The 26,889-nt window shown below is 39.4% G+C and overlaps 1 protein-coding gene and 3 long non-coding RNA genes across 4 annotated transcripts in view; 2 read left to right on the top strand and 2 right to left on the bottom strand.

Annotated features, from left to right (window-relative positions):
- Positions 1-10,554, top strand: part of LOC311071508 — a 71,293-nt gene extending 60,739 nt beyond the window's left edge. Inside the window, exon 3 of the long non-coding RNA XR_014603882.1 lies at positions 10,419-10,554. This is a non-coding gene — a long non-coding RNA (uncharacterized lncRNA). The remainder of the gene's footprint in view (positions 1-10,418) is intronic.
- LOC311071511 overlaps positions 1-26,889 on the top strand; it is a 123,795-nt gene that overhangs the window by 88,617 nt on the left and 8,289 nt on the right. The gene's annotated exons all lie outside the window — the stretch shown is intronic.
- Positions 2,465-4,140, bottom strand: LOC311070384 (uncharacterized protein; the record flags this gene model as incomplete). The annotated part of the gene is made up of 5 exons (XM_084094209.1): positions 2,465-2,568; positions 2,790-2,900; positions 2,987-3,140; positions 3,215-3,262; positions 4,126-4,140. The coding sequence occupies 5 exons, from the start codon at positions 4,138-4,140 to the stop codon at positions 2,465-2,467; spliced, it is 432 nt and encodes a 143-aa protein (XP_083950335.1).
- On the bottom strand, positions 4,662-5,070 carry LOC311071268. The gene is made up of 3 exons (XR_014603803.1): positions 4,967-5,070; positions 4,800-4,865; positions 4,662-4,700 (listed from the first exon to the last, which is right to left on the bottom strand). It is a non-coding gene; the product is annotated as an uncharacterized lncRNA (long non-coding RNA).

The following is a 26,889-nucleotide window of genomic DNA, read 5'->3' on the forward strand; positions in this document are numbered from 1 at the left end:
AACCACCCAGAATACCTTAACAACCGCCTAGCAACACCATAGCAACCACCCAGAACACCCTAGCAACCGCCTAGCAACCAACCAGAACACCCTAGCAACCGCCTAGCAACACCATAGCAACCACCCAGAACACCCTAGCAACCGCCTAGCAACCACCCAGAACATCCTAGCAACCGCCTAGCAACACCATAGCAACCACCCAGAATACCCTAGCAACCACCTAGCAACCGCCTAGCAACCACCCAGAATACCTTAACAACCGCCTAGCAACACCATAGCAACCACCCAGAACACCCTAGCAACCGCCTAGCAACCAACCAGAACACCCTAGCAACCGCCTAGCAACACCATAGCAACCACCCAGAACACCCTAGCAATCGCCTAGCAACCACCCAGAATACCCTAGCAACCGCCTAGCAACCAACCAGAACACCATAGCAACCACCCAAAATACCCTAGCAACCGCCTAGCAACCACCCAAAAGACCCTAGCAACCACCAGAAATATCCTAGCAACCGCCTAGCAACCACTCAGAATACCCTAGCAACCGCCTAGCAAAAAACTTTCTGGTCCAAACTTTCTCAAGCCAACTTAAAGTTTGTCTCGACGAACTTTCGCATCTAGTTATTATTATTATTCTTCTTACTAAAAATTTATCCCCTATCTCCTCCTAGAGCTTTAACTCTACATACTCCAAACTCGGCTCAGACCTTCAGACTATTCTGACTCGAGTTGCTTTATCTTTTCAGACTGATCGGACTTACGGTTTTCCTAAAAATGCCGATCAAAACTCGGAAAAACTCCCATTGACTTGCATTGGGGAGTTCTAAAAAATTCAAATCTAGATTCAAACTGACCAACCGACAAAAATTTAAATCTAAACACCTTGAAGACTTATTCAAACTGCCGTTCTATATACAATATAAGCCATTGAGACTCAATTAAACTAATAAACTCATCTATCTATCTACTTCAAACTATTTTAAACTTTAAACTACTTTAAACTTCAAACTAAATTAAACTTCAAACTAATATAAACTTTAAACTACTTTAAACTTCAAACTTAAGCTTTAACTCATTTAAACTTATAAACTGTAAACTCATTTAAACTTATAAACTGTAAACTAATTTAAACTTATAAACTCAAAACTCATTTAAACTTATAAACTAAACTCAAAAACTTGTACACTTATAAACTCTAAACTCATAAACTCTGAGTGTGTGTGTGTGTGTGTGTAAACACACACACACACACTCTAAACTCATTTAAACAAACTCTAAACTCATTTAAACTTATAAACGCAAAACTCAAAAACTCGTAAACTACTTTAAACTTCAAACCACTTTAAACTTCTTAAGTTTAAAGCTCCCAGCTCCCAAGCAACTCCATAGCAACCAAACTTGAGTACCCTAGCAACCGTTTTACAAGACCTATATCTCTGCATCAGAACTTCGTATAGAGATGAGGTTTGGCTCTTTTGACTCATGCTAGCAAACAGCACTTCCAACATGCTACACATGCTAGCAGTGAATAGCTACATGCTAATAGCAATTAGTTAAGTGCTAAATCATGCCAAGATCATGCTAAGAACTCTATAAAAACTCCATAGTAACCATCTGTAACAACTACCAACCACCTAGTAACACCATAGCAACCGCCCAGAATACCTTAGTAACCGCCTAGCAACACCATAACAACCACCCAGAACACCCTAGCAACCACCCAGAATACCCTAGCAACTGCCTAGCAACACCATAGCAACAACCCAGAACACCCTAGCAACCACCCAGAATACCTTAGCAACCGCCTAGCAACACCATAGCAACCACCCAGAACACCCTAGCAACCGCCTAGCAACCACTAAGAACACCCAAGCAACCGCCTAGCAACCACCCAGAATACCCTAGCAACTGCCTAGCAACACCATAGCAACCACCCAGAACACCCTAGCAACCACCTAGCAACCACCCAGAACACCCTAGCAACCGCCTAGCAACCACCAAGAATACCCTAGCAACCACCTAGCAACACCATAACAACCACCCAAAACACCCTAGCAACCCACTAGAAAACCCCCAACAACTTTTTAACTGTAAACTACTTTAAACTTCAAACTGATTTAAACTTTAAACTAATTTAAACGTTAGACTAATTTAAACTTTAAACTAATTTAAACTTCAAACTAATTTAAACTTCAAACTAATTTAAACTTTAAAGTAATTTAAAATTTAAACTACTTTAAACTTGAAACTAATTTAAACTTTAGACTAATTTAAACTTTAAACTAATTTAAGCTTCAAACTAATTTAGACTTTAAACTATTTTAAACTTCTAACTAATTTGAACTTTAAACTAATTTAAACTTCAAACTACTTTAAACTCCAAACTGCTTTAAACTTCTTCAAACTTTCTGGTCCAGCTTTCTCAAGCCAACTTAAAGTTTGTCTCGACGAACTTTTTAATCTAGTTAGAACTGATCTGCATGCAGTGAAAACTGCAAAATCCAGGGTGGAAGGTTTCTGAATAAATGCCCTGGAGCTCGCCTCGCTTTCCCTTCCCAGCATAACCTGGTGGATACACAAGAAGCACAATAAGAACTAGGGTTTATAGTTGACATTGAACATTTACAAACATTAAGAATAATTTCTCAGCTCTGTAGGTCCGTGCCATGCAAGTGAATGGTGTCCAGAACTTTTAAACTCCAAGGGATGACATAAGTAAATTCGATTTTTAGTTTTCCTTTAGACTAACAACTAGTTTATTCATCACCAATTTACACAAAACGTACCAGGTGTGCAGCATTTGTACTCAAACCCACACTCCAAACAAGTGGAGATTGAGTACATCCTCCAGAAGAGCTGTTTGTAGTGAGACGACTTATTTTTCCAGCATGCAACACCTGAGGTGAAAAAAAAATTAACATAACATTTAACATTATCAATGATGTTCTTGTTATGCGTTTTATTTTTTAATGTCAATATTTACTTTCTAGCCATAAGAAGTGTGCCTGATTCTTGAAACTGTCATCCCCAACTATGTCCCTGAACCTTGAGCAAGCCAATGACAGGGGCATGTAGGCAGCATCTCCTTCTTGAAGAACAACTTCAAGAAGTATGTTCTTCAGCAACGCTCCTGATAACTGAAAAGATAGCAACAGTTAGCACAGGCCGTTAAAAAAAATGTTAAAAAGCACATTATATAACATTCAACTACCTTGAAGATGAAGCATGATGGAGGGTCATCGTCTTTTAACAGCTCATCCTTAAAGAAAAATATAAGTGGATTAAAATTGTTCTATGATACACATTTTAAATCATCATTAGGGGAGAGCAGGGGCGAAAGTACCATTTTTCAGAAAAACTTAATTTGAAAAGATGATATTTTAGACAGAGATATATTTTTGCTGTGGTCAGACACTTACAAGTGTGGTCTATCAATAGCAGGTGGTATTTAAAAAAAATATAGAAGGACTTCAGTATAATTTCACTTTGAACTTAAGACTGCTTATGTTACTTTCGACCCCGTCAGTTGGGACGAAAGTAACACAACAATATACAAGCTAGATTTTTTGTGTTACTCTTGTTTTTTTGTTTTTTTTATTAGCCTAAATATACCTGAGTATATGACCTTGTTAACATGTAACTGCAAACATATTTTGGCCTTTATATAAGCAAAAAATTGTTAATTTAAATTTTCATTTTAAATTTCAGTTTCATCAATGTTTCAAATAACCCAACAGTACAAACTTGAATTGTTTAAAATCTTTTTTTTTATTGGCAATGTCAATCTATTTTATAAAATGTGTTTTCAACATGAACAATATGAAAATTAAATTAAATTACCATAATATAAATTCTCAACATAATGTAACAATAGGCATGTTTCCATCAAGCTGTTTTTATGCATAGACTTAAAATCTGCATAAAAACATCAGGATGGAAACCCTGCAAATCCATAGGTGGAGGTGGAAAAGCTATAAGGTATGGCTAAAACCTAAATGTGACTAGGGTAAATGGAAACAGATTGAGTGTAAAAAAAATGGTGACACAGAAATCAGCTGATTTAAATGTGAACGCCCTCTCATAAACATCTGACTGAATCAGACCTCTATCTGTCTGACTGACCCTCACTTTTGCCATATTCTGTTAGTATAATATGACATAAACATGTTTTAATAAATGCTGCAACACAGAAAAAGTCACCACATTAGCAGCGCGACAAAAGAAACACTTGTTTTCACTATAGAGGGACAAAAGTAACAAGTGTTACTTTCGTCCCGACAGGAACTCGGGACATTTAAACCCGATTTACTTTTATACTGAAAAACTCGACAAGGCAAACTTCAGGATGTGTTACAGCACTTAATAACCTGTAGATTGATCATTACTGTGTGACATGAAACTAAAAACACAACTTGTAATTAGAAAAAAAGGACCGCTTCAGTAATTTACTTATCGCACTTGAAAACTGCTTACCGGACCTAACCGCGGGAAGCGATGACGAAATCGCGTGATATTTGGCAGCTCTGTCAAGGGTTGCGTACTAAACGTGCTGTCATAGCTTGAAATGCTAATATAGTCAGGGCTCTGAGAAAATCGCTTTGTTACTTTCGTCCCACGTTACTTTCGCCCCGGTTCTCCCCTACAATTGATTATGCATACCTTGCTAAAAACAGAGGGCACAACTGGAGTTTGGTCTGCTAAAATGAAGTAATTTAAAATTAGCTGACCAATATTATAGTTACATAATTTGAAACCCAGCATAGTGTATGTATTTTGTTTCATATCAAAGTTCTTACTTTCATATGCAAGTTCAGTTTTTTTCTTCCCATAGGTTTCAGGGAGTGCAGAGCATTCTTCTTCTTCTGAAAGAGGATTAGAATAAAAAAAAAGAAGTGATAAAATTATCCATTAATTTTTAATTTGACAAAAAAAATATCAGCAAAATATAAAAAGCTGACAATACCAGCTACAACAGCTCGTTTCCTCTTTCTCCCATGTCTTCCACAATTTGATTGTCATGCAACAAAAACAAATAAAGTAAGCAATAGAACAAGTACAATATCAAAATTAATTGAATGCAAGGATGCATTACATTGATCACAAATTACAGTAAAGACTTTTGTAAATATATAAAAAAAATCTAATTAATGGTCCAATTTTAAATTATTCACCAATGAATACAACAACATTTCAAAATCTTTCCAACCCCTAATAGTATTAAGAACAGATATTAAAGGAGTTTGATAGAGCAAGTAGTGTTTACACCTGCTGATTTTTATCATCACTGAAACACTGGGTCTGCAGAATATATTTTTACTGAAATAGTGTTATGAGCGAGTCACTAAATCATTCCATTCCATGACTTCCCAAAACAGTTTACAGAGTGAACAAGATTTCTTCACTTCTTTAAGGGTTTCTTAAAAACACCACGTGTTAAAAGTACAGCTAATTTTTTCACACTTGCTCTAAAGAGAAATTTTCAAGCAAGATGGCACACCACCATTTTCTTATGTTCTTCATGTTTAGCTGTGTACATAAAGTAATGAATTAGTACAAATTTCAATTATATTAAAATGCATATAGCTACAAAAAATAAATACTTACTTCAGTGAAGTCAAACTTCTGTCCCAGAACAACATACAGTGCATACTATAATATGCAAAGAAACACAAAAAAAGTTAAATGGGTAACAGCAATTGATTACACCTCGATGTTCCTCATTTACATATTATGTACTTGCCATCAAGATAAACACTCCACAGTTATTTGACAGCCTTTGTCTTGCATTGTCCTAGTAATGAAATCAAACACACCTTAAATTATTAATTGATATGATAAACACACAACAACTTGTAAATTAAGAACTTTATACATTACAGCAGAAGCTGTGATCATAGTCATGTGGGACATCAAAAAAAATAAAAAATTCCCACCGTAATGTCATTTAGGACAGTCTCCGACCATAGTCCTGGTGTCCCAATTTTTTGGGCAAGCTCTCTATCAATTAAAAAAAGAAAAAAAAGACAGAGGTATATGAACAATGAATAAAGATGAGCAAAAATATTGTTCTTTAAGGAAATACCAGTGCTAGCAAGGCAGTGTGTGCGGCTACCTGGCTGGATTAATGCAACTGAGAGGAATTTTGCAACAACGCTTGCAAGCATGGAAATTAATTTTGAACAGTTGGGTTGGAACAATTTGAATGAACGAATGAACAAACAGTAAGTTAAATAAGATTTTAAAAAAATAAAATAAATGTATGGTCTAAAACTGAACTACCATACAATTTGACGTCAACATGAAATCCAAATTGACCCAGTTGTACTTTTCTTGCTGTGCGACACTGATCAGTCCACATGTACAGAGTGGATATTAGCAGAATAGATATTATATTCACATAGATGTTATAGATATATACACACACAAGTTTAACTCGCATCAAAAAAGTACAATAAGTTGGAATTCAGTTTCATGTTCACCTTAGTAAAACATAGTAACAATAATTCATTCCTTAAGTTATAAGTGGAACAAAAACAAACAAGCAGTATGGTTTCAAACAGAACTACCACACTGCTGTTGTGAACATTTGAAGAACCTGTATAATTGAATGTATCTGGCATCACTTAAACCAGAGCCACAGAGCGAGTCAAGAAAGAACAGCTGTCTTTGCTTTGGCTTCATCATCTGAAAAATGTCCGAGAACACTTTTACCTATTATTGTGCAACAAACTTTTCAATAAGACAACTTTAAATGGATTGAAAAAATTGGTTAAAAATATATTTAAAAAAAACTTTTGTTCACATAAAAATATGACTTTAAATTATAATTTAACCTGTTAGCCTGCACCCCCACTTTTGAGAAATCCCAAGAAATGGCATACCGGGACTAAAACAGATATAGTTCATGAACCCTTTGCACTAAAAGCATAAATATGGTCTCATTTGAAATATTAACTTACAGCAATCGTCCAATGGCCTTATTCCCAAGTTAAAAGGCCTGGTTTCCAAGATGGAAGTAAAATGACATCTTTGTTGCAAATGTCCACCTTTAAAGAATAATGTATCCACACACAAAGTGTTATAAATCTTTAAAGACACAAAAAAGTATATACACAGAAAAAAAACATACAGAAAAATGGTCCAATGGGTTTGCAGAGAGCGGTGGTAACCAGGTCACTGAAATGTAACTGCTGGTCACCCAGATGTCAATGTTCTGTAACACAAAGTAGATTTTACAGTATTTACACACGACTCATGTGAATCCTGCCTGACACAGGACACTCAGATACGGCTCATCTTCAGGAGAGAAACATCAGCACTCAGAGCTCTTGTGGAACGAGACCTCATGAGGAGCTCCATCATGTGTTACTCTGCAGACGTACAGCTCTCCCTCTTCCCAGCGTGCTTTGCTGAGGGTCAGGACGCTACTGCGGCTGTAGCGGCCGTCCTGCTGGCTCTCTGCGCTGGTCAGAACCCCCTCGGTGACCTCTGACCCGTCCAGTGTCCAGCTCACCAGCGCCCCCTGTGGAGAGTAAGAGCTGAGCAGGCAGAGCAGTGCGGCTGAGTCTCCAGAGATCTGCAGAGAAGAGGGCGGCAGCAGAGACACTGAGGGCTTCACTGTGGGACCAGCTGCAGGAGACAAACACAACACATTCACACACACACACACACACAACACACTGCACTGCACATTCACAGCAGAGGAGTAATGCTGTTCTAGTTTTAGATTAAATCATTATAAAACAATATCAGTAACACTTTATTTTAAGCTTTTATACATATTGCATTATAAAAGTATTTTAATGCATTAATTATGCACTGCTATATACATTAAAATGCATGTATGATCTAATCAATAAGTGTAACAGCAGTTATAACACATATTATCTATTCATTGATCCACCTTTATGAAGAACAACCCTTTTGAGATGAAACAATGAAATAGCAAATATTATAATGCATTTTAGATTTGGTTACAATTATTTATGACAAAATATAAGGCATTGTAACACATTATGAAACATTTTATAATGCATTAAAGGCTTTAATTAAAGTTTCAACACAATATGTAATAATAATTATCATTAATAAATGTTGTTCTTGTTTCAACTTGTTTTAAATTGTATGTTTAGGAATATTATAAGAATTAAATAGACAGACTTACTGAACACTAATTATAACTGCAGTTATAACACATTATAATATTATCTATTCATTGTTACACCATCAAAAAATTAAAATACACCAAAACTCACGACAAACAACCAATTCTAGACGTAACAAGGAATTTGTAAATATTATTAAACATTTTAACTTTGGTTACAGTTATAAGTAAAGTTTGCCACAATATCTAATAATCATTATTATTAATAAATGTTGTTCTTGTTCTTTCTGAAATCTAAATTGTATTTTTTTTTAAATACGTAATTAAATAGACTTACATTTGATCACCAGTTTAGTTCCTCCACCGAATGTGTACCACAGTGATACAATCTAATGAAACGCTCGTACAAAAACCTCTATTCCACTCGAGTGAACACACACTCCAGCAGAGAGAGAGAAACAACACTTCAACACACTGATATTAGAAGATCCTCAGCTCTTCTCAACACTCACTCATTCAGATTTGACTAAATGCTTTCTGATATAACACTGTTTAAAGAAATATATTTGATGAGCTGTGACCTCTGAGGTGACCTTTGACCTCTTTGATCATGGATGATGTTGTGGAGTTTCTCATAATGATGCTTCTGTTCTTCATATGCAGATCAATCATCATGATTCACAGAAAAACCTGCAGCTTCAGACTTCAATCTTCAGTGAAAATCTCTTCAAATAATGAGTTTATTGAATATTAGAGCCAAAGTCAATAGAAAGTGTCAACAATGAAAATATAAAAGGTATTTTGCATATTTTCATATTCAAGGTCTGTTCTAAAAGTATCTGGACTGGTTATGAATCTCCACACAAGATCATGAAACGTGAACAAGCTCTAATATGTCTCCATCTTTAACAGCCTGTTTCTTCTCCATTTGATGATTTCAGACACACATGAGGCTTCATGATAGATGGAGTGACACCATGAACTCTGATTAGAGATTCACAATCAGTCCTGATACTTTCTGAACAGACTCATGATTCATGATCTTACTTTAGTGATGGCGGTTCATCTAGTGGAAGTGTAGCAGTGATGATGGTCACATGACTGAATATGGACACAGAGATGGACGTTCATCTGCACATCCTCAGTGTCTCAGGAGTCACAATAAAAATACAAAATAAAGTCATGATTCTGTAACTCTAGTGTATATTAGTTTGTTATCAGCACAAGCTGTTGTAAATCCTGCCCACTTCTTTGCATTGTCAGCACATGCTTCAGTGCTCTGAGAGTGTTTATAGTGCTGTGAGTTTAACACTTCATGACTGAGAGCAGAACACAATCTTCATCATCACACAAGACTAAACTACAGCAATGAACACAATCAACATCTTCATCTGGACCATTGCACTGTTTATTCAAGGTTTGTGTAATACAGTTTTTATAATGATTATTAATTATCTTAAAATGTGAAAATATATATATTATTTTTGTTTGTGTTTTCTTTCAGAGTGTAGAGGACAGATCACTGTAACTCAGAGTCCATCAATAACAGCAGTTCAACCAGGAGAAGAAGTCAGAATAAACTGTAAAACCAGCAGTGATGTGTATAAGTATAATAATAATTACATAGCCTGGTACTCACAGAAACCTGGAGAAGCTCCTAAAATCCTCATATATTTTGCAACAACCCGTAATACTGGAACTCCATCTAGATTCAGTGGCAGTGGATCTGGCAGTGATTTTACTCTGACCATCAGTGGAGTCCAGACTGAAGATACAGGAGATTATTACTGTCAGAGTAGACACTGGATCAACAGTAAAGATGTGTTCACACAGTGATAAAGAGTCGTACAAAAACCTCTGTCAGTCAGACGTCACAGTGACTGCACTGATACAGCTGAGAGAAACTGCAGCTGCTGATGGAGGATCACAAACTACACAATATAAAGGTAAATATAATATAAGATTTTATTTATGCTAAAATACATTAACCCAGTTTATTGTTCATTGACTATTATTAGTTTGCCTTTCATGTGTGTCTCTCCCTCAAATGCAGGGCCGGCTCAGGCTCCGCTGGTTCCCTAGGAGAGATTTCAACTTACTATAATATAACATGAATACTGATGAACGTTAACATAAATGCTAAGTAAATAAATGTTGAAATAAATAATTAATTACAAATCTGAAAAAAAAAAAAAGAATCACACAATAATTAAACTACAAATCAACAAAAAAGTGTGAAAACACTATTATTTGATACAGTCCAGCACATTTTGTCCAAGTTTTGAGCCCCATGATGACTGATGCTGATCAGGTCCACTTAGACGCTCTCGGCTCATGGTAGACCTCATGTGTGTTTTAATCAGCTTGATCTCTGAAAAGCTCCTCTCCGCAGCCGCTACAGTCACTGATACTCTCAGTGCACACACATGTTTGAGCAGATTTCTTGCAGTCGCTTTTCGTGATAAAACTCAGGAATCTCCATGGTGGTCATGTTGGTTGATGGTAGGTCAGGGAAACTTCTCATTTCTAGGGCGAGTTGTTTTCATCTGTCTGATTGTCCACCATTACTTAAAGTGCCGCTTAGTGTCTCACACACTGCTGCATCAGTTATTAATTTTTCATCTTCGGGAAGTTGACAAGAACACCAAACTTCTCCTTGACCTCTGCCAAGGTCTTGAACCTCTCCTCCAGTGACACAATGGCCACATCCACCACTACATTACACATGTTCTCCATCCTCTTCAGTGCATCACTGATGGGCTCATCTGGACATTCATATGAGAACTGTCTATGTGTTGATCACAGCCTCTTCTCTTTGAGAACAGCATCCACTTTCATTTCTTCACACATCTCTCTTGCTAAAGCTGGAGCTGAAGCAAAGCCTTTACCGCGGTCATCAGTCAAGAAAGTTTTAGTTTTGCCAAGCCGGTCCACTGCCGTATCCAGCTGAAACACACTGCATCATCTTACTGAAGTGTTCCTGCACTTGTGGCTTGTCCTCCACTGACACAGTCCTAATGAACTGAGAGCTGCTCTGTGTGGCTTATATCAGGGCTGCAATCCAGTATAATGGAAAAGTATTTGCAAAGTTTGATCTGACAGCACTTATCAGTTCATTTTGTATGTTTTTATTAGGTATGTTGTCATGTTCCCTTCTCCACTCTCTGCTCTATCTATATGTTGCTTTAAGACAGGATCAGATTTGGCCATAAGCTCTTCTTCTTTCAGGAATCTGTCATTATTAGGCCGGAAGAGTGTGTCTGTGGATCCTCTCAGAGCCATGTTTCTCTCAGCAAGAGACTGGATTATTGACACTCTTCTTTTCAACACTTCACGCCACCTCTTCCTCTCTGTCTCAATAAGTGCCATTGCCTGGCTGTCTATTGTCTGACACTTTTCATTATTTTTTCAATGTTAACAGATGGACTATAGGTAACTGTAAATTAAGAACGGTTATTCTGAATACTTTACATCCGGATATAATTTCGCTGAATGAGATGCATTTATTTGATGATAAAGTAATTGATTTGGAAGGTTATACATGGTTTGGTTATAACAGAACAAAGCATGTTAAAGCACCTAAAGGCTCTGGTGGGGTTGGGTTTTGTGTTAAAAACGATCTGGTGGAATTATACAAAACTGATGTTGTAGACAAACAGGTGGATGGTATTCTAGGTTTAAAATTTTTGCATTTGAAATCAGGTTATAGTTTTGTTGTTTTTACCTGTTACCTGCCACCCGAAATGTCAGTATGGGGAAATGACGCCTCTTTTTTCTTTAGTCATGTTTTGAGCCAGATCTTTTTATGTTCAGAAGTTGAAGCAATTTTAGTTTGTGGAGATTTCAATAGTAGGATAGGTGCTTTTGAGGACTACCTAAAAGAAGTGGATGCGATGCCCACTAGAGCCTTCTTGTTTTATTGAGCCTTTATTGTTAATGGGAGAATATGTCCTCCAAGTGATAACTATACATCAGTATCTATCAAGGGTAAAGCGGTGGTTGACTATATTCTTGTTCCATATGACTGTCTATAAATATGTGACTAATTTGAAGTGTTAGTCCCAAACAGGGGCGGACTGATCATCTGGAGCACCGGGACTTTTCCCGGTGGGCCGCTGGCCAATGTGGGCCGGTCCACCCGGTACACAAATATATTTAAAAAAATTGACAGAAATCATAATATTACATCTCTACGCAAATGGATGAGTGAGTCGATCACGCGGGCGCGGCCGACAAGGAGTGTGTTTTGTGTTTTGTGTGCATGTGAGTGTATTGCCCTCCCTCCCTGTTAATTAGTTTGGTCTACTCCATTGCGTATCTTCAAATACGCCCCCTTTCACGTCTCATTTACAGAGAGAGAGAGATTGATCTGTTACAGCGAATTTCTCTGAGCAGATAATTACAAATAATTGTCCATGGATGAAAAGGGGAAAGAAAAGAAAAAGTGGAGCTGAAAAGTTATGCGTAAAAAAAAAAAAAAAAAAGCATTAGATGTAGTAGATGCTGTGAAATGCTTTAAATGAACAGATTATGCATTTGGCGCTCAGGGAAGTTGCAGTTCAGCAGGCTCTGACGGCTCTAGTATTACAGCTGAGGTCAAGGATAGCGAGGAGTGACCCATCGGCACAGTCAGTGTCAGTGATGATGAACCAGCGCCTGCTGATGATGACCAACAACACCCTCTCTACCTGTACCTGAGCCAGTGAAGAGGATGGCAATCAAACTGAACCGGTAAACTGAAATTAAAGCAGCACTCAGTAACTTCGGGATTTCTACGCTGTATTCTCGCTTTTTGCTCGCAGGTTTCTCTCTAGAGCTCCCCCACAGCTTCGGAATAGATATTTGACAACACTGTTGTAAAAACTCGTTGGTGATTCTCAGACACCAGAGGCTAGCAGATCAACGACATCAAAGCAGATGGGACATTCTTTAAAACGTCTTCTTCATTCGGGTTCGAACAGCGTGAGGGAGCGCAATAATGACGGCATTTTAGCAGATTTCTTTTGGCCGTAAAGCAGTTGTTTACATCGCGAGACCTGATATCACGCGATACTTCCTGACGCGGCGGCCGGCGGCCCGCTGCCCCAAAGTTGCAAGTGCGTATTTTCCGCTCACGGGCACCAGAGGGGTGCGAAACGACCACCATTCAACCCGAAATAAGTATTATAACCATTCCAATGACTCCGAAGCTGTTCAGTTAAGGTAAAAAAGTTACTTAGTTCACCTTTAAATCAGTAGTAGCATTATTTAGCTCGCACTAGTAAACTAGTTACTCATTTTAACAATGATGGTAGTTAATATTAATTCCAAACACTGCTGAGTGCTGAGAAATTAGTTCTTAACTAATTGAATAATCTGTTCGTCCAGCAAACCGATCGTACGACTTCTTATCAATCCTCAAGAAAGATTATACTTACAAACTCAAAGAGAGATTAATTTGGCCGTGAAAATTAACTTCCCTGTGTTCATAAAATTAAACTACTCTACGTAGTGAATAATAAAAGCTTCGTAGCTTAGATCGTACATTCCATTGACTTCGTAATATGAGCATTTAGACAGAAGCAATCAAGAATATAATGGTTTTAATAAAATGAAACTATGAATACATAATTCTACCTTTACACACGGGATAAATGTATTTACAACTTACAAACAGTAACAAGACAAAAGTACAACATTACAAAAGATGAGAGAAATAGAGAGAGAGAAAGAGAGAGAGAGAGAGAGAGGATGAGAGGGTGAGTATGAGCGAGAGAAAGTGAAACTAAACTCTCGGGATGGCAATTTCACTTACAAAGTAACCTTGAGAGACAACAAAGAAATCACATTAAAAGTTCAATTCAATAATCAATACTTGCATATGGTTTTCTTTGTATGAGGAAAGAAGACGCGTGTTTCTCTCTTTCGAAGCTGGGCGTGTTCTTTCCTGTCTTTCGGGGCGAGCAGACTCGCGCAAAGTTTTAAAGGTTCACCGAAAGTGAAGTTACCAAAGAAATTATTCAGAGTTCATCTCCCTTTGTGGAGGGAGAGGCGAATATGAAAATAAAACTTAGTAAAGAAAAGAAAAGAAAAACGGAGATGAGAGCTCCCTAAGGAGCCATGGGACCAGAAATTCTCTCAGACGAAGTGCTCCGGTGTGTCTTCACTGAACGTAGGAAAAGGTCCGAAGACGAAAATAAAGACAAAGATTAAAGAAAAGAAAAGAAAAGAAAGAACAGCGAAAACTCCTGGAGGAGTTTTGGAACCGCTCACATGACGAAAGTTCTCAACTGGACAAAGTGCTCAACTCCCTTGAAACTGCATGCCACGGTCTCTTAAAGAAATCCTCGTTCACGCCTCCTTTTGGGTGAATAACAAATCCCCTTCAGAGATTTTCGAGCGGGAAGAACTGTCTTTGTCTTGTCAGGGCAACTCATTTGTATAGTTTATGACAGCGTTTAGAATTCGTAATTTCTACTTAGAAAGATGGCACATATATTAATAATAATCTCATTGCAATCTATTATCGAGATTTAACTCCGTTAGGTCTCAAGATTTCCAATGATATCAAACACGCCACATGAAATATTAAAGAATACAAAACTACGTGAGATATGCCATATTATAAGCATTTAAAGTTCAATTTACACACGATAAAATCGTAGACACCCCAATATGACATGGTCATATAAAATGCAACACAGAAATATATCATAAACATTCGGAAATGTCTGTATATGATGCGTTTCAAGAAACGTTTGTGTGTGTGTTGGAAGTCTGTGTGTGTGTCTGGAATGTCACGTGGAGAGTTCCGTTATCTCCCTGTGAGAGGATGCGTCGTGTTGTTCTGGTAATACTCTCTCTTCTCACAGTGACGGCAGCGGCGTGGTTAGACCCGGGTCTATGAACTACTGAGAAGTCGTATGACTGGAGTTCTTCCAGCCATCGGGCCACTTGACCTTCAGGCTCTTTGAAGGACATCAACCATTGAAGAGCAGCATGGTCTGTCCTCATCGTGAATGGTGTGCCGCACCGGTAGTATTTGAAGTGTCTCACTGCCATTGCCATTGCCACTGCAAGGAGCTCACGTCTGGTTACACAATAGCGTTTCTCACACTTGTTAAAGACCCTGCTAAAGTATGCCACCACATTCTCCCCAACTGGTCTGTTCTGTGATAACACTGCCCCCATGCCGACGTTGCTTGTGTCTATGTCTAAAATAAAAGGCAGTGAGGTGTCAGGTGGAACAAGGACTGGAGCTTCAACCAACGCTTGCCGTAGGGTATCGAATGCCTTCTGGCACTCGTCAGTCCAGACAAAAACATGGTATTTCTGCTGGAGGCGGAAGAGCAGCGCCCCTATGCATGAAAACCCCCTTACAAACCTCCTATAGTAAGAGGCGAACCCCAGGAAACTCTTCAGTTGTCTCAGGTCTGTAGGGATTGGCCAGTCTCTAATGGTGTGTATTTTGTCCTCCATGGTGCCTATGCCCTCCCTCCCCAACCTGTGTCCAAGGAACTCAACCTCCCGCCTCATAAAGTGGCATTTATCTGGATGCAGTTTCAGGCCTGCTGCTGCCACTCTTCCCAGCACCTGTCGGAGGGAATCGAGTGCTTCCTCAAACGAATCACCATGGACTAAGAGATCATCCAGGTATACAAGACATTCATGGCGAGGCACTCCTGCCAACACTTTGTCCATGAGCCATTCGAACGTGGCAGGAGTGTTGCAGAGTCCGAACGGAAGGACCTTGAACTGCCAGAGGCCTCTATTTGTGCGGAACGCGGTTTTGGGAGCAGACTCAGGGGATAATGGCACTTGCCAGTAGCTGCTCCTCAAGTCAAGGGTGGAGAACCATGATGAACCAGCTACCAAGTCGAGGGACTCGTCCACTCTAGGCAGGGGGTATGAATCCTTTTTTGTGACTTTGTTGAGCTGCCTATAGTCTATGCAGAACCGCCATCTGGAACTGGTTTTCCGTGGTACCATGACGACTGCTGAAGCCCATGGGCTCTCTGAGGGCTCAACTATACCCGCCTGCAGCATTTCTTCCATTTGGACCAAATGTCTCTCACAGCCGAGATCCGAGTCTCTCTCTCGTCATCGCACAACCCATTGTTCACACAATAGCCATTCCATGTTGACGGAAAATGGAGGGAGGGGATGTGGCGTCACAATCGGGGCTGTAGTGTGTGTGACAATTTGAACTAATGGCAGACGATTTCACTGAGTGAGGTGGTGCCCCAAGGGCTGGGCATTCTGCGCCAAGGGCATGCCTGGATGCGTTTGCTGAATACACAGATAGGAGTAGGATGGGTCAGTTGCACCGAACGTCCATCAGGGAGGGTAAGTGAGTCTCTACATAGATCCAGCACACAGCCAACGGCCCTCAAGAAATCCAGTCCCAGGATGCATGGGTCCTGCACTTTAGCCACCCACGCCTGGAACGACACCGACAGACCCCCTATTTCCAAACAGGAAGAGACCTTTCCCTTTTATTGGTGCAAAATCACCAGTCAAAGTTTTCAGACGAGCAGACGTCGATTCCAAAGTTGTCCCCACTGGGACCAGATCAGGACGAACAAGGGTTGCATTCGATCCAGTGTCAACAAGGGCTGTGCAAGCGACTCCCGCCACTACAATGGGTATGTGGCAAAAATTTCCAACATAAGACCAGCCCACTACCATAACAGTCTCTGCAGGTTGCAGTTTAACCCCTTTCTCCACCCGCTGCTCCTCATCCTCAGCTTGGGGTGAGGTATGGGAAATATTATCACGGGCCTGTGTCCCCCTGTCTACACGGGCCCCTGGGCATTTCACTGCATTTGACCGATCCTAGGGCAATGTCTGTTCAGATGGCCTGGCTGGCCACAGCCCCAGCAAACTGAAGGTCGGCAGCGTGAACGGGGCTCTGAGGCGGAGCGGCTCGGGCACATCGTCGCAGCGTTTGCATAATTATCCACCCACGTGGGTGTCCTGAGACTCAATTCAGTCATTTCCGTGGCCCTCACTATTGGAGTAACTTCAGCTACATCCATTTCAGTCCCCAGTATCTCCCTTTCAATAGCCAGTTCCAGCGCTTCACTCAGTGTGGTCGGGTGAGCTAGCTGCGTTTGTACACGGAGCTCTCTTGGGCTGAATGCCTGGATAAATCTGTCTCTAGTGAGCTCAGTCTGGACTGACAGTGGCATTTCAGCATAGGCGCGTTTACATAAGCATTCAATGTCATTGGCCAAAATACGGAGGGGTTCACATTGTCTTCTACGTCTGTTATGAAATTCTGTCCTTATTAGGACAGGCTGGCTACAATGTCCAAACCGCCTATGAAGAGCCCCAACCAATGCATTATAATAATTTCTTTCTGCAGAACTCAACAACAACATACAGGCAGCCGCATCATCAGTCAGGCACAGCACTAACTGCAAGTGTAACCCGCATTTAGTTAAGCCTTTTATTTTGGCGAGCCCACTTCCTGCGGCTCCCCCGAACTCCCAACTTCCTCAAAGTTATGGGTCACGGAGTTCACTTCCTCTCTGTCTCCACTGTGGCTGTGGCATGGTCTGTTCGGCGTACCCAAACAAATCTACAAAGTGCTCTAACCTTAGCGATTCAAGCTCTGAATACTCGTTGCTGCCGCTTCCCAACCAGAGCCCCTGTCTGATTCCGCTCTCTTTAGACGTCGGGCTGCGCCTGGAGACCCCACGTTAGTCATTCCGATCTCAAAGGTAAACGTCTTCTGTTATATTTTGAAAGCTGAATTGTAGGCATCGATTTAATTTGTTAGCACGTGTGCTAGTTTAGAGCATTATTTCTGTTTTGAGCGTGTTTTGTCACTTTCATGATTGCCGCTGAAATGGCTATATGTTTTGGTGGTCATTGAAGCCCATTGATTTTAACGTAGCCCTTTTTGAATATTGCGCAATACCTTTCACGAATACCCGATTCTGCTTTAGTGTTTTGGGTAATTCAGAGACTAATACTTTTGTTTATTGGTATTTGAAGGTGCACTTTGTATTATTATTTTGAATGTCAACTTTAAGTACATGTTTTGATTTTAAAAATGTATAATAAGTATAATACTATTATTGCATGATATATTTAGATGTGCTTTTGATTTTTATATTAATGATATTTATTTATTGAAATGCCTTGCATTAAGCGGGTATGGTTATGCATACATTGATTTACTTTAGTATTTGTTACGGTTAGTTACTTTAGTAACCAGGTTACTTTATTTTCGAATGGAATTCTTAATTTGTATTTTTGGCCTTCTTAGGTCAGGTTTTTTTTCTGGACCAACCAATCTCCATTCTTCACTTATGGACTCTTGAACTCTCGACCATCCCAACTCGAGGACTCCGGTCGAGATGGCAAGCTAAGAGAACTCTGACCTATACGTGGTAGGATAAGCGAACCACACATCCACCGCGACTGAACCTTTCCCTATCTGGATTATTATTGCTCAACCCGTAATTAACTGACATCTGACCGGACTCTGTCTCAGCCGTGGTACACATTGCGTTTGCGTCTCCGTGACGATCCATCTTCTGTTGCCACGTAGCATCCGCAGTCAACTGCCTAGCCTATAACTGTTACACAAGGCTTTATGATTTTCAGGCCAGCCTGCAGCATCAGCTAACAGTTCAAACTGGGCATTGAATGCATCCCAATCCGTCTTACCAGAGAACCGCTGTGTTTTAATTTCAAGCGTGTCTGAGTCTCTGATGTATTTGCTGCAGGCCTGGGCGCCGTCATGTTTGTTTACATCCCGCGTCTTCACGTCATCGCGAGAGTGTGTCTTGCCGCGCCACACATGCGCTGTCATGTCGGCGCCATTCTGCTGATGTGCAAACTCACTGTGCGGGGTAAAGGGAGGCGCGAAGCCAGCTTCAGCAGCTTGTAACATGATAGCCTCTCTCGAAACCCAGAGCGGATCTGCCACCGGTTCCCAGCTCTCAACTCGCTCTAGTCACTTGACCCCGCTAAAACCCCGCCCCTTAAAGAGCAAGGGACTAAGAGATAGAACCATTTATGATTCGATTAACACTGTCGAACAACATAACACTAACTAGTGTCTTCCATTTATACTGACATTCCATTATTATTACTCTAAATATAGTAAAACTTAGAACTTAAAACTTAGTTCTTGATTTCTCATTGTTAACATGCTTTTAAAGTTGTAGCACAGAACTGTACTCAGAGAAACTGCTGCGTATGACATATGTTTAAAATGATCTACATTCATGATTCTCCAGACAAAACCTAGTGTCTTATCAGCCTGACAAACATAAACAAAAATATTTCACTATTAATAAATATTATGTACAATTAATCACTTAATGGTTCAATAACATTATTCTGAAAGTAAAATCTATGTAGAGAGTTTATGAGTTTGTAGCGCGGCCACATAAGGGATGAATGTTTATATTGCAGTGTATTATTCAAATTAATATAATAAGACAGCTGCTATGTTATAAGTATTCTACCTGTGTTGATTGCCGGGACATGTGGTTGAGTTCCCGTTTTACTCACGCGAGAGTTCTGTCGCGGAGCTCCAGGGAATCCCAGTGACGTCAGACGAATCAGCTGTGTCACTTGACTTCCGTTTAAAGGAGCGGAAAAAACCCGTCGTACAGTAGCTACTTTTCAGTGCTCAGAGATTTGCGATCGATCGCTGGATTATCACACATATCAAGCTGTTCAAGACTGTGACTGGAAAACTTAATTGTGGAATTATCAATACTTTGGATTTTTTGCCTTTGGGATTTCGTCACAGGACAGCGTTGCCTCTCATCGAGCTCCCGGACTTAAAAGAATCAGCCGGTGAGGCCGATTCAACTACACACACACACACACACACACACGTACAGTACATTGTACGGGACTAATACGGACAATTTATCTGCTTAAATTACTATTTGTTTGTTGTTTTTCTTTATATGAGTTGTGTATACTGTATATTACTTGATACAGTTTGATGTTTTTTCTAATTATTGTAAATACACTTTGGGGTTAAACCAAATTGACGTTATCCAAGAGTTTTATTTTGATAAACATTCAAACATAACTTTAAAGAAGGGTCAAGACTGTAAAGTTTGTTGTGTATGATCACCTATAGTCTAGGCTGAGCGTTACAAGTTTGTTATCAGCACAAGCTGTTGTAAATCCTGCCCACTTCTTTGCATTGTCAGCACATGCTTCAGTGCTCTGAGTGTTTATAGTGCTGTGAGTTTAACACTTCATGACTGAGAGCAGAACAGAACACACTCTTCATCATCACACAAGACTAAACTACAGCAATGAACACAATCAACATCTTCATCTGGACCATTTCACTGTTTATTCAAGGTTTGTGTAATACAGTTTTTATAATGAATATTAATTATCTTAATATGTGAAATATATTTATCATATACTGTATATCATGATATATATAATTTTTGTTTGTGTTTTCTTTCAGAGTGTAGAGGACAGATCACTGTAACTCAGAGTCCATCAATAACAGCAGTTCAACCAAGGGAAGAAGTCAGAATAAAGTGTAAAACCAGCAGTAATGTGTATATGTCTAGTAGTATTTATCATCGTTTAGCCTGGTACTTACAGAAACCTGGAGAAGCTCCTAAACTCCTCATATATTATGCAACATACCGTTATACTGGAACTCCATCTAGATTCAGTGGCAGTGGATCTGGCAGTGATTTTACTCTGACCATCAGTGGAATCCAGACTGAAGATACAGGAGATTATTACTGTCAGAGTGTACACAGTATCAGTGGTAGCTATGTGTTCACACAGTGATAAAGAGTCGTACAAAAACCTCTGTCAGTCAGACGTCACAGTGACTGCACTGATACAGCTGAGAGAAACTGCAGCTGCTGATGGAGGATCACAAAGTCAAGTCATCTTTATTTATATAGCGCTTTTTACAATAAAGATTGTTTCAAAGCAGCTTTACATTGATAACAGGAACATAATGCAACAAAGTTTGTTTCTGCTGTACAGCAGATCTAGAAGAAAATATCATCCTAGTCCAGCTTAAGTAAATTCAGTGGTGGTTAACTTTTGTTGTAAAAACATTATTAATTTAGTTAATTTATATACAGTGCTTAGCGTAAGTGAAAATACCCAAGCCAAAGGTGACTAAAAAGAGGACTAAAAAAATTATCTTTTGGAAATTGATCTTAATGCCTTAATTAAAATAAAAAAAAGAGGTTGATTGAGTTTACCCCTATATGTTAATTAATGCATTAATTATCAAACATGTACTAACATGTATTTAAGGCTTCTGTTATTCATTTATGAATCCTTATGACTCCTGTCGTAGTTAAGGATAGCTCTTCATTGGTTCATGATTAGTTCATATCTTCCTATTCATGAGTTCATGTTGAAGTAACTATTGATTCAGGTATTAGGATATTATTATTATTCATGTACTGTTATTGAAAAGGGTTACCTAAGAAATATATGAGTTTCTCCTGTTACAGGATTGTTTTGGTTAGAAAACACATGCTAAAATCATAAATGTGATCAAGTTTTATCAGTGTAATGATTGTTGTCAGAGTGACTTACTGAACTGATCTGGATTCTTTAACCACAGGCAGCAGCTTATGAAGAACTTCATCTGCTGTATTTTGTGCTCCAATAAACTGATTTAGATCAGATTTTAAGTCTTACCTGAGTATTTCCAGTTTACAGTGAGGATCCTGCAGTAGATCAGAAAGCTGCTTGACTCCTGAATCTCCTACTTTATTAAATGTCAGATCCAGTATTCTCAGGTGTGAGGGGTTTGATCTCAGAGCTGAAGTCAGAGCAGCACAACCTTCATCTGTAACACCATAATAACTCAACCTGTAGAGAACAATGACACTCGTCAGTCTCTCAGTTCAGGAAACACTGATATAAATGTCACCGGTCGAGGGTGGGTGCCAGATGACCGGCCGCTTCAACCCCCAACTCACGTGCCACCACGAGGAGCCGACACCACAGAGAACACAGGAGGCAGACAACAATTTAAAAGTTAAAATACAAGATCTTTATTGAGTAAAACACGTTAAAAACAGACTCGAATGCAGCCGTCGTGCCCCACAGACCTTCCTCTTCCCCTCGCAGAGTTTGAACAGGGGCAGTAATGACTTAACAGCGGGACCAGCTCTCTTCACGAGGCTCAGGCAGACAAAGAGAGATAAGGGTTCAACAGCGGAGCTGGCTCTCTTCACAGGGCTCAGGCGGACAGAGAGAAGGTAAGGATTCAACAGCAGAGCTGGTTCTCTTCCCAGGGCTCAGGCAGATAGAGAGAAGGTGAGGATTCAACAGCGGAGCTGGCTCTCTTCAAAGGGCTCAGGCGGACAGAGAGAAGGTAAGGATTCAACAGCAGAGCTGGTTCTCTTCCCAGGGCTCAGGCAGACAGAGAGAAGGTAAGGATTCAACAGCAGAGCTGGTTCTCTTCCCAGGGCTCAGACGGACAGAGAGAGGTAAGAATTCAACAGCGGAGCTGGCTCTCTTCACAGGGCTCAGGCAGACAGAGACAAGGTAAGGATTCAACAGCGGAGCTGGCTCTCTCCACAGGGCTCAGGTAGACAGAGAGAGGGTGAAGATTCAACAGCGGAGCTGGCTCTCTTCACAGGGCTCAGGTAGACAGAAAGAAGGTGAGGATTCAACAGCGGAGCTGGCTCTCTTCACAGGGCTCAGACGGACAGAGAGAGGCAAGAACTCAACAGCGAAGCTGGCTCTCTTCAGGTAGACAGAGAGAAGGTGAGGATTCAACAGCGGAGCTGGCTCTCTTCACAGGGTTCAGGCGGACAAAGAGAAGGTAAGGATTCAACATCGGAACTGGTTCTCTTCCCAGGACTCAGGCAGACAGAGAGAAGGTGAAGATTCAATAGCGCAGCTGGCTCTCTTCCCAGGGCTCAGGTAGACAGAAAGAAAGTGAGGATTCAACACGGAGCTGGCTCTCTTCACAGGGCTCAGGCGGACAGAGAGAAGGTAAGGATTCAACAGCGGAGCTGGCTCTCTTCACAGGCCTCAGGCGGACAGAGAGAAGGTAAGGATTCACAATAGTTGACTTCCTTCATAGGCCTCAAGCAGACAAGAATACGAGCAATGTTTCTACAGCCAGGATAGCTTCCCCAATGCCGCCGCAGTACACTTTCACTCGTGTTCCACTGTAACCCACACAAATCATCACACGTGATTATATCAATATACAGCACTGCAAAATCTCCTCACTCACAGAATAGGGCATTGGCATGGGGTCTAGTTCCTGTGCGTCACTACAGTCTCCTTGCTTTCTCCAATGAAGCGTGGGACTTTCAAACCTTCTCCAAAAAGACAATTTTACATGCCATGAAGTTTCATCACGTTCTCTAAGATATTCCCCATATCATAATTTAACCCTCTGGAGTCTGAGCTGTTTTTGGGGCCCTTGAGATGTTCTGACAAGCCCTGACATTTGTGCTTTTTTCAGTTGCTTATAAACATATTAATGTCAAAGGTGTAAATTCACTCTATAAAGCACAAACAGGGCTAACATAATATGTGAGCCACGTGTATGTACATGTTTTCATTTTTGAGAGAATAATGTTTATGCGTAGATATTGAAAAAACTAAAAACTAAAATTTCTGAAATAAGGCCACAAAACACATAGTAAATATGTGTCAATAAGACTTTTGACCAATGGATGTCATCGCCTATTGTTTTTTCTTCAAAATTATGTGAAAATAGTCTTGCTTTATCGTTCAAATAAAACCATACATTGATTTAAATTGATGTAAAACAGGTTTTGCTTGGAAAGCCAATATGCGAGGGGGCGTGAACGAAGAGTGGTTTACACCTGAATTACCACCCACTCTGCATAATGATGAGCCATTCACACAGGTGTGACACTGACTGAGCCACAATGCAAGGACAAAAGATATTTAGAAGACTTACTATACTGACCATTTAAGATTTTGCTTACATCTATCTTGTACATAAGTTTTGCTATTTTATTAAAAAGGTTACAATTACAAAAATAATTACAATTTCAACAATATTTCAAGTGTACTCTTTCTTTGTAAAAAAACAAAAACAAAAAAAAGATTATAGGCCTACATTTTATCTATGTATTCATTACTTTGAATATAGCCAACATTGGAACAGCTAACATCTTAGTTGATGACTTTATTTTTGACAAAAATATTAGGCTATTTTATATATAGAAATTGCTAAACAAAAGCTTATTTGATGAGGCAGTATATTCTACAGTAAAAACTGTACCCAGATCTACTAAACAAAATGTTGTCTTTCATATTTCGCCTGACTGTAAAGTTGTTTTCATGAAATATTAGGGCATATAAATGTTAGTTTGCAGTTTACGTTGCTTATACAAATAGCCTACATTTTATTTCAACATATTTCAGATTTTTACTCATCTCAGTATAGCAATACAGTTTGCTAAAACATCATCATTCGTTGACGATAGGCTTATTTACTTTAAATCCAGGAAATTTGATAATGAAAAAATTATTAAAATTAAGAGACAATTGATACAAAACGAAATTCGTTTTAAAGGAAGGATTTGTACTTTCTGTTTTGAGGTCTCTGTGAAAGTTTGAAAGTCTTTTAGTGTTTTTTTTTAGAGCTCGCGTCCATAATGGAGAACTGTCACGTAATATTGTTTTTTGCCAGCTGTGGTAAACAGCGCGCATCTATGCCGTTCATTCATTCATAAACAGAAACCCGAGAAGGAAAAACTTACTAGTATTCCTCAGCTCGTATTCCTCGTATTCCTCATTATTCCTCACAGCGCTGCGAGACGGTGTAAGCAAGTAATGTTCTGAATAAACTTGTGTTTTGGTTTTCTCGAGCTGATACGGGGGGCGTTCACAGGATTGCGCGGATTACCTCAGCCATTTGCGTTTGAATAGCGCGCGCTCTCCGTGGGCGTGTCACATTACATTTGAATTAGCTCTAATGAGGTCGACTGGAATAGCTCTCTTTTAATACAGATTTCACAAGATGAGAATATTTGTTTTTTATATAAATTACTTCATTTAAAAGAAGAGAATTCAAGCTTCATAAAGACATATATCACGTGTATGTGTGAGAAGTATTCATTGAGTTATGGTTCATTTTCTGACGCGTTTCAGAATGGACTTCACGGACAGAGAGAAGGCAGAACTCGCTTCGTGTTTATTTTTTTTTATTTGTCAAAAAGCACAACACTATGTTTTTATTGTGAGTATACACAAAAATAATACACATTTAACAGAATCGATTGATGTATGGAACTCCTATGGAAAATCAAAGTCAACAGAGTATTTTTGAGTTTCTTTTACAACGATAAAAAAAAGCGAGCTGGTATCGCCGGCGATACCGCCGACCTCAGGGGGTTAAACATAGACAGCCCTTATCTCTCATCCACCATGGTTCTCCTCTTCACTCTTCCAATTCGAGCTCCACACTTCCAAATTCGCCCGAGCACCCGACCGCTGAACACCGCCGACTGAAAAGAAACAACGGACCAAACACCACACGGCGACGCTGCTATAAACACCCGCTGTTCTCTCCCCCAGTTGACAATGTAATACCCTTTTATCCTTCTCCAAACGACAATGTGTCCCAATTCACTCTCTCCTACACCTGTTTCGAATTATTCATTAATAATTCTCCGTCTTTGCCCGGAGTTCCCGGAACCGGAGTCTTCCGGGTCCCATACCGGAAATACTTCCCCTCGGAAACTTCAGCCGCAATTTAAAGGTTCCGCTTCTCCTATATTCGTCACCCCGGTGACATAAATGATAAGATATATATGAATTTTTCCTTTCTCCTCAACATATTTGTATATGAAAGTAGTTGTCACCTCTTCACATCATCCAGTCATGCTTATAACTATTGTTGTGGAACATATGCAATTTTCCTGTTACAAGTATGCTTTTTTGTAAACTAGTTAACCTGTAAATAATAAAACTATATTTAATTGAAACTTAGAAGCTCATCTGCCAAAAGTCTTTGATTTCTAAAAAACTGAACTGAACAGACCACGAAGAAGTCTTCTGACCTGTAGATTGTGAGTATGAAAATTCAGATGCTTATGATTCAGGACAGATTTGACGTACTTTACCTAACCTGAGAATAATCAAAATAAGGTTAAAGGTGTTGAGAAATACGCACCATAAAACACTATCAAAAACTACCAAAAGTAAAATGACCTCAGAAGCTTTGTAAAGAATCTAATGAAGATTAAACATCCTTTTCAGTTACTTGATGGTTAACTTTTTTTGTATATTTTATTTTTGTATTCATTCATTATTCACCACAGGAGAAAAACAGACGACATTGAGACTTAAATAATTAGATGAGTATTAAATCATGTTTGATTCATATTCAGAGTACTTATTTATTCTTACGGAGCCTGGTTGATTTAGTTTACCCCTATGTACTATTTAACGTAGTTAAGGCTTCATGTTGAAATAACTATTAATTCAGGTATTAGTATATGATTATTCATGTACTGTTATTGTAAAGGGTTACCTAAGATATATATGAGTTTCTTCTTTTACAGTATTGTTTTGGTATGAAAGCACATTCCAAAAATAATAAAAATGGTCATGTTTTATCAGTGTAATGATTGTTGTCAGAGTGACTTACTGAACTGATCTGGATTATTTAACCACAGGCATCAGCTTCTGAAGAACTTCATCTGCTGTATTTTGTGCTCCAATAAACTGATTGATCAAAAACATCCATCTTCTGCTCTGATGTCAGCAACACATAAACCAGAGCTGACCACTGTGAAGAGGAGAGTTTGTTTTTTAAATTAAAT

The sequence above is a fragment of the Abramis brama genome (genome assembly GCF_963993115.1).
Source record: "Abramis brama genome assembly, chromosome: 20".
NCBI classification, from domain to species: domain Eukaryota; kingdom Metazoa; phylum Chordata; class Actinopteri; order Cypriniformes; family Leuciscidae; genus Abramis; species Abramis brama.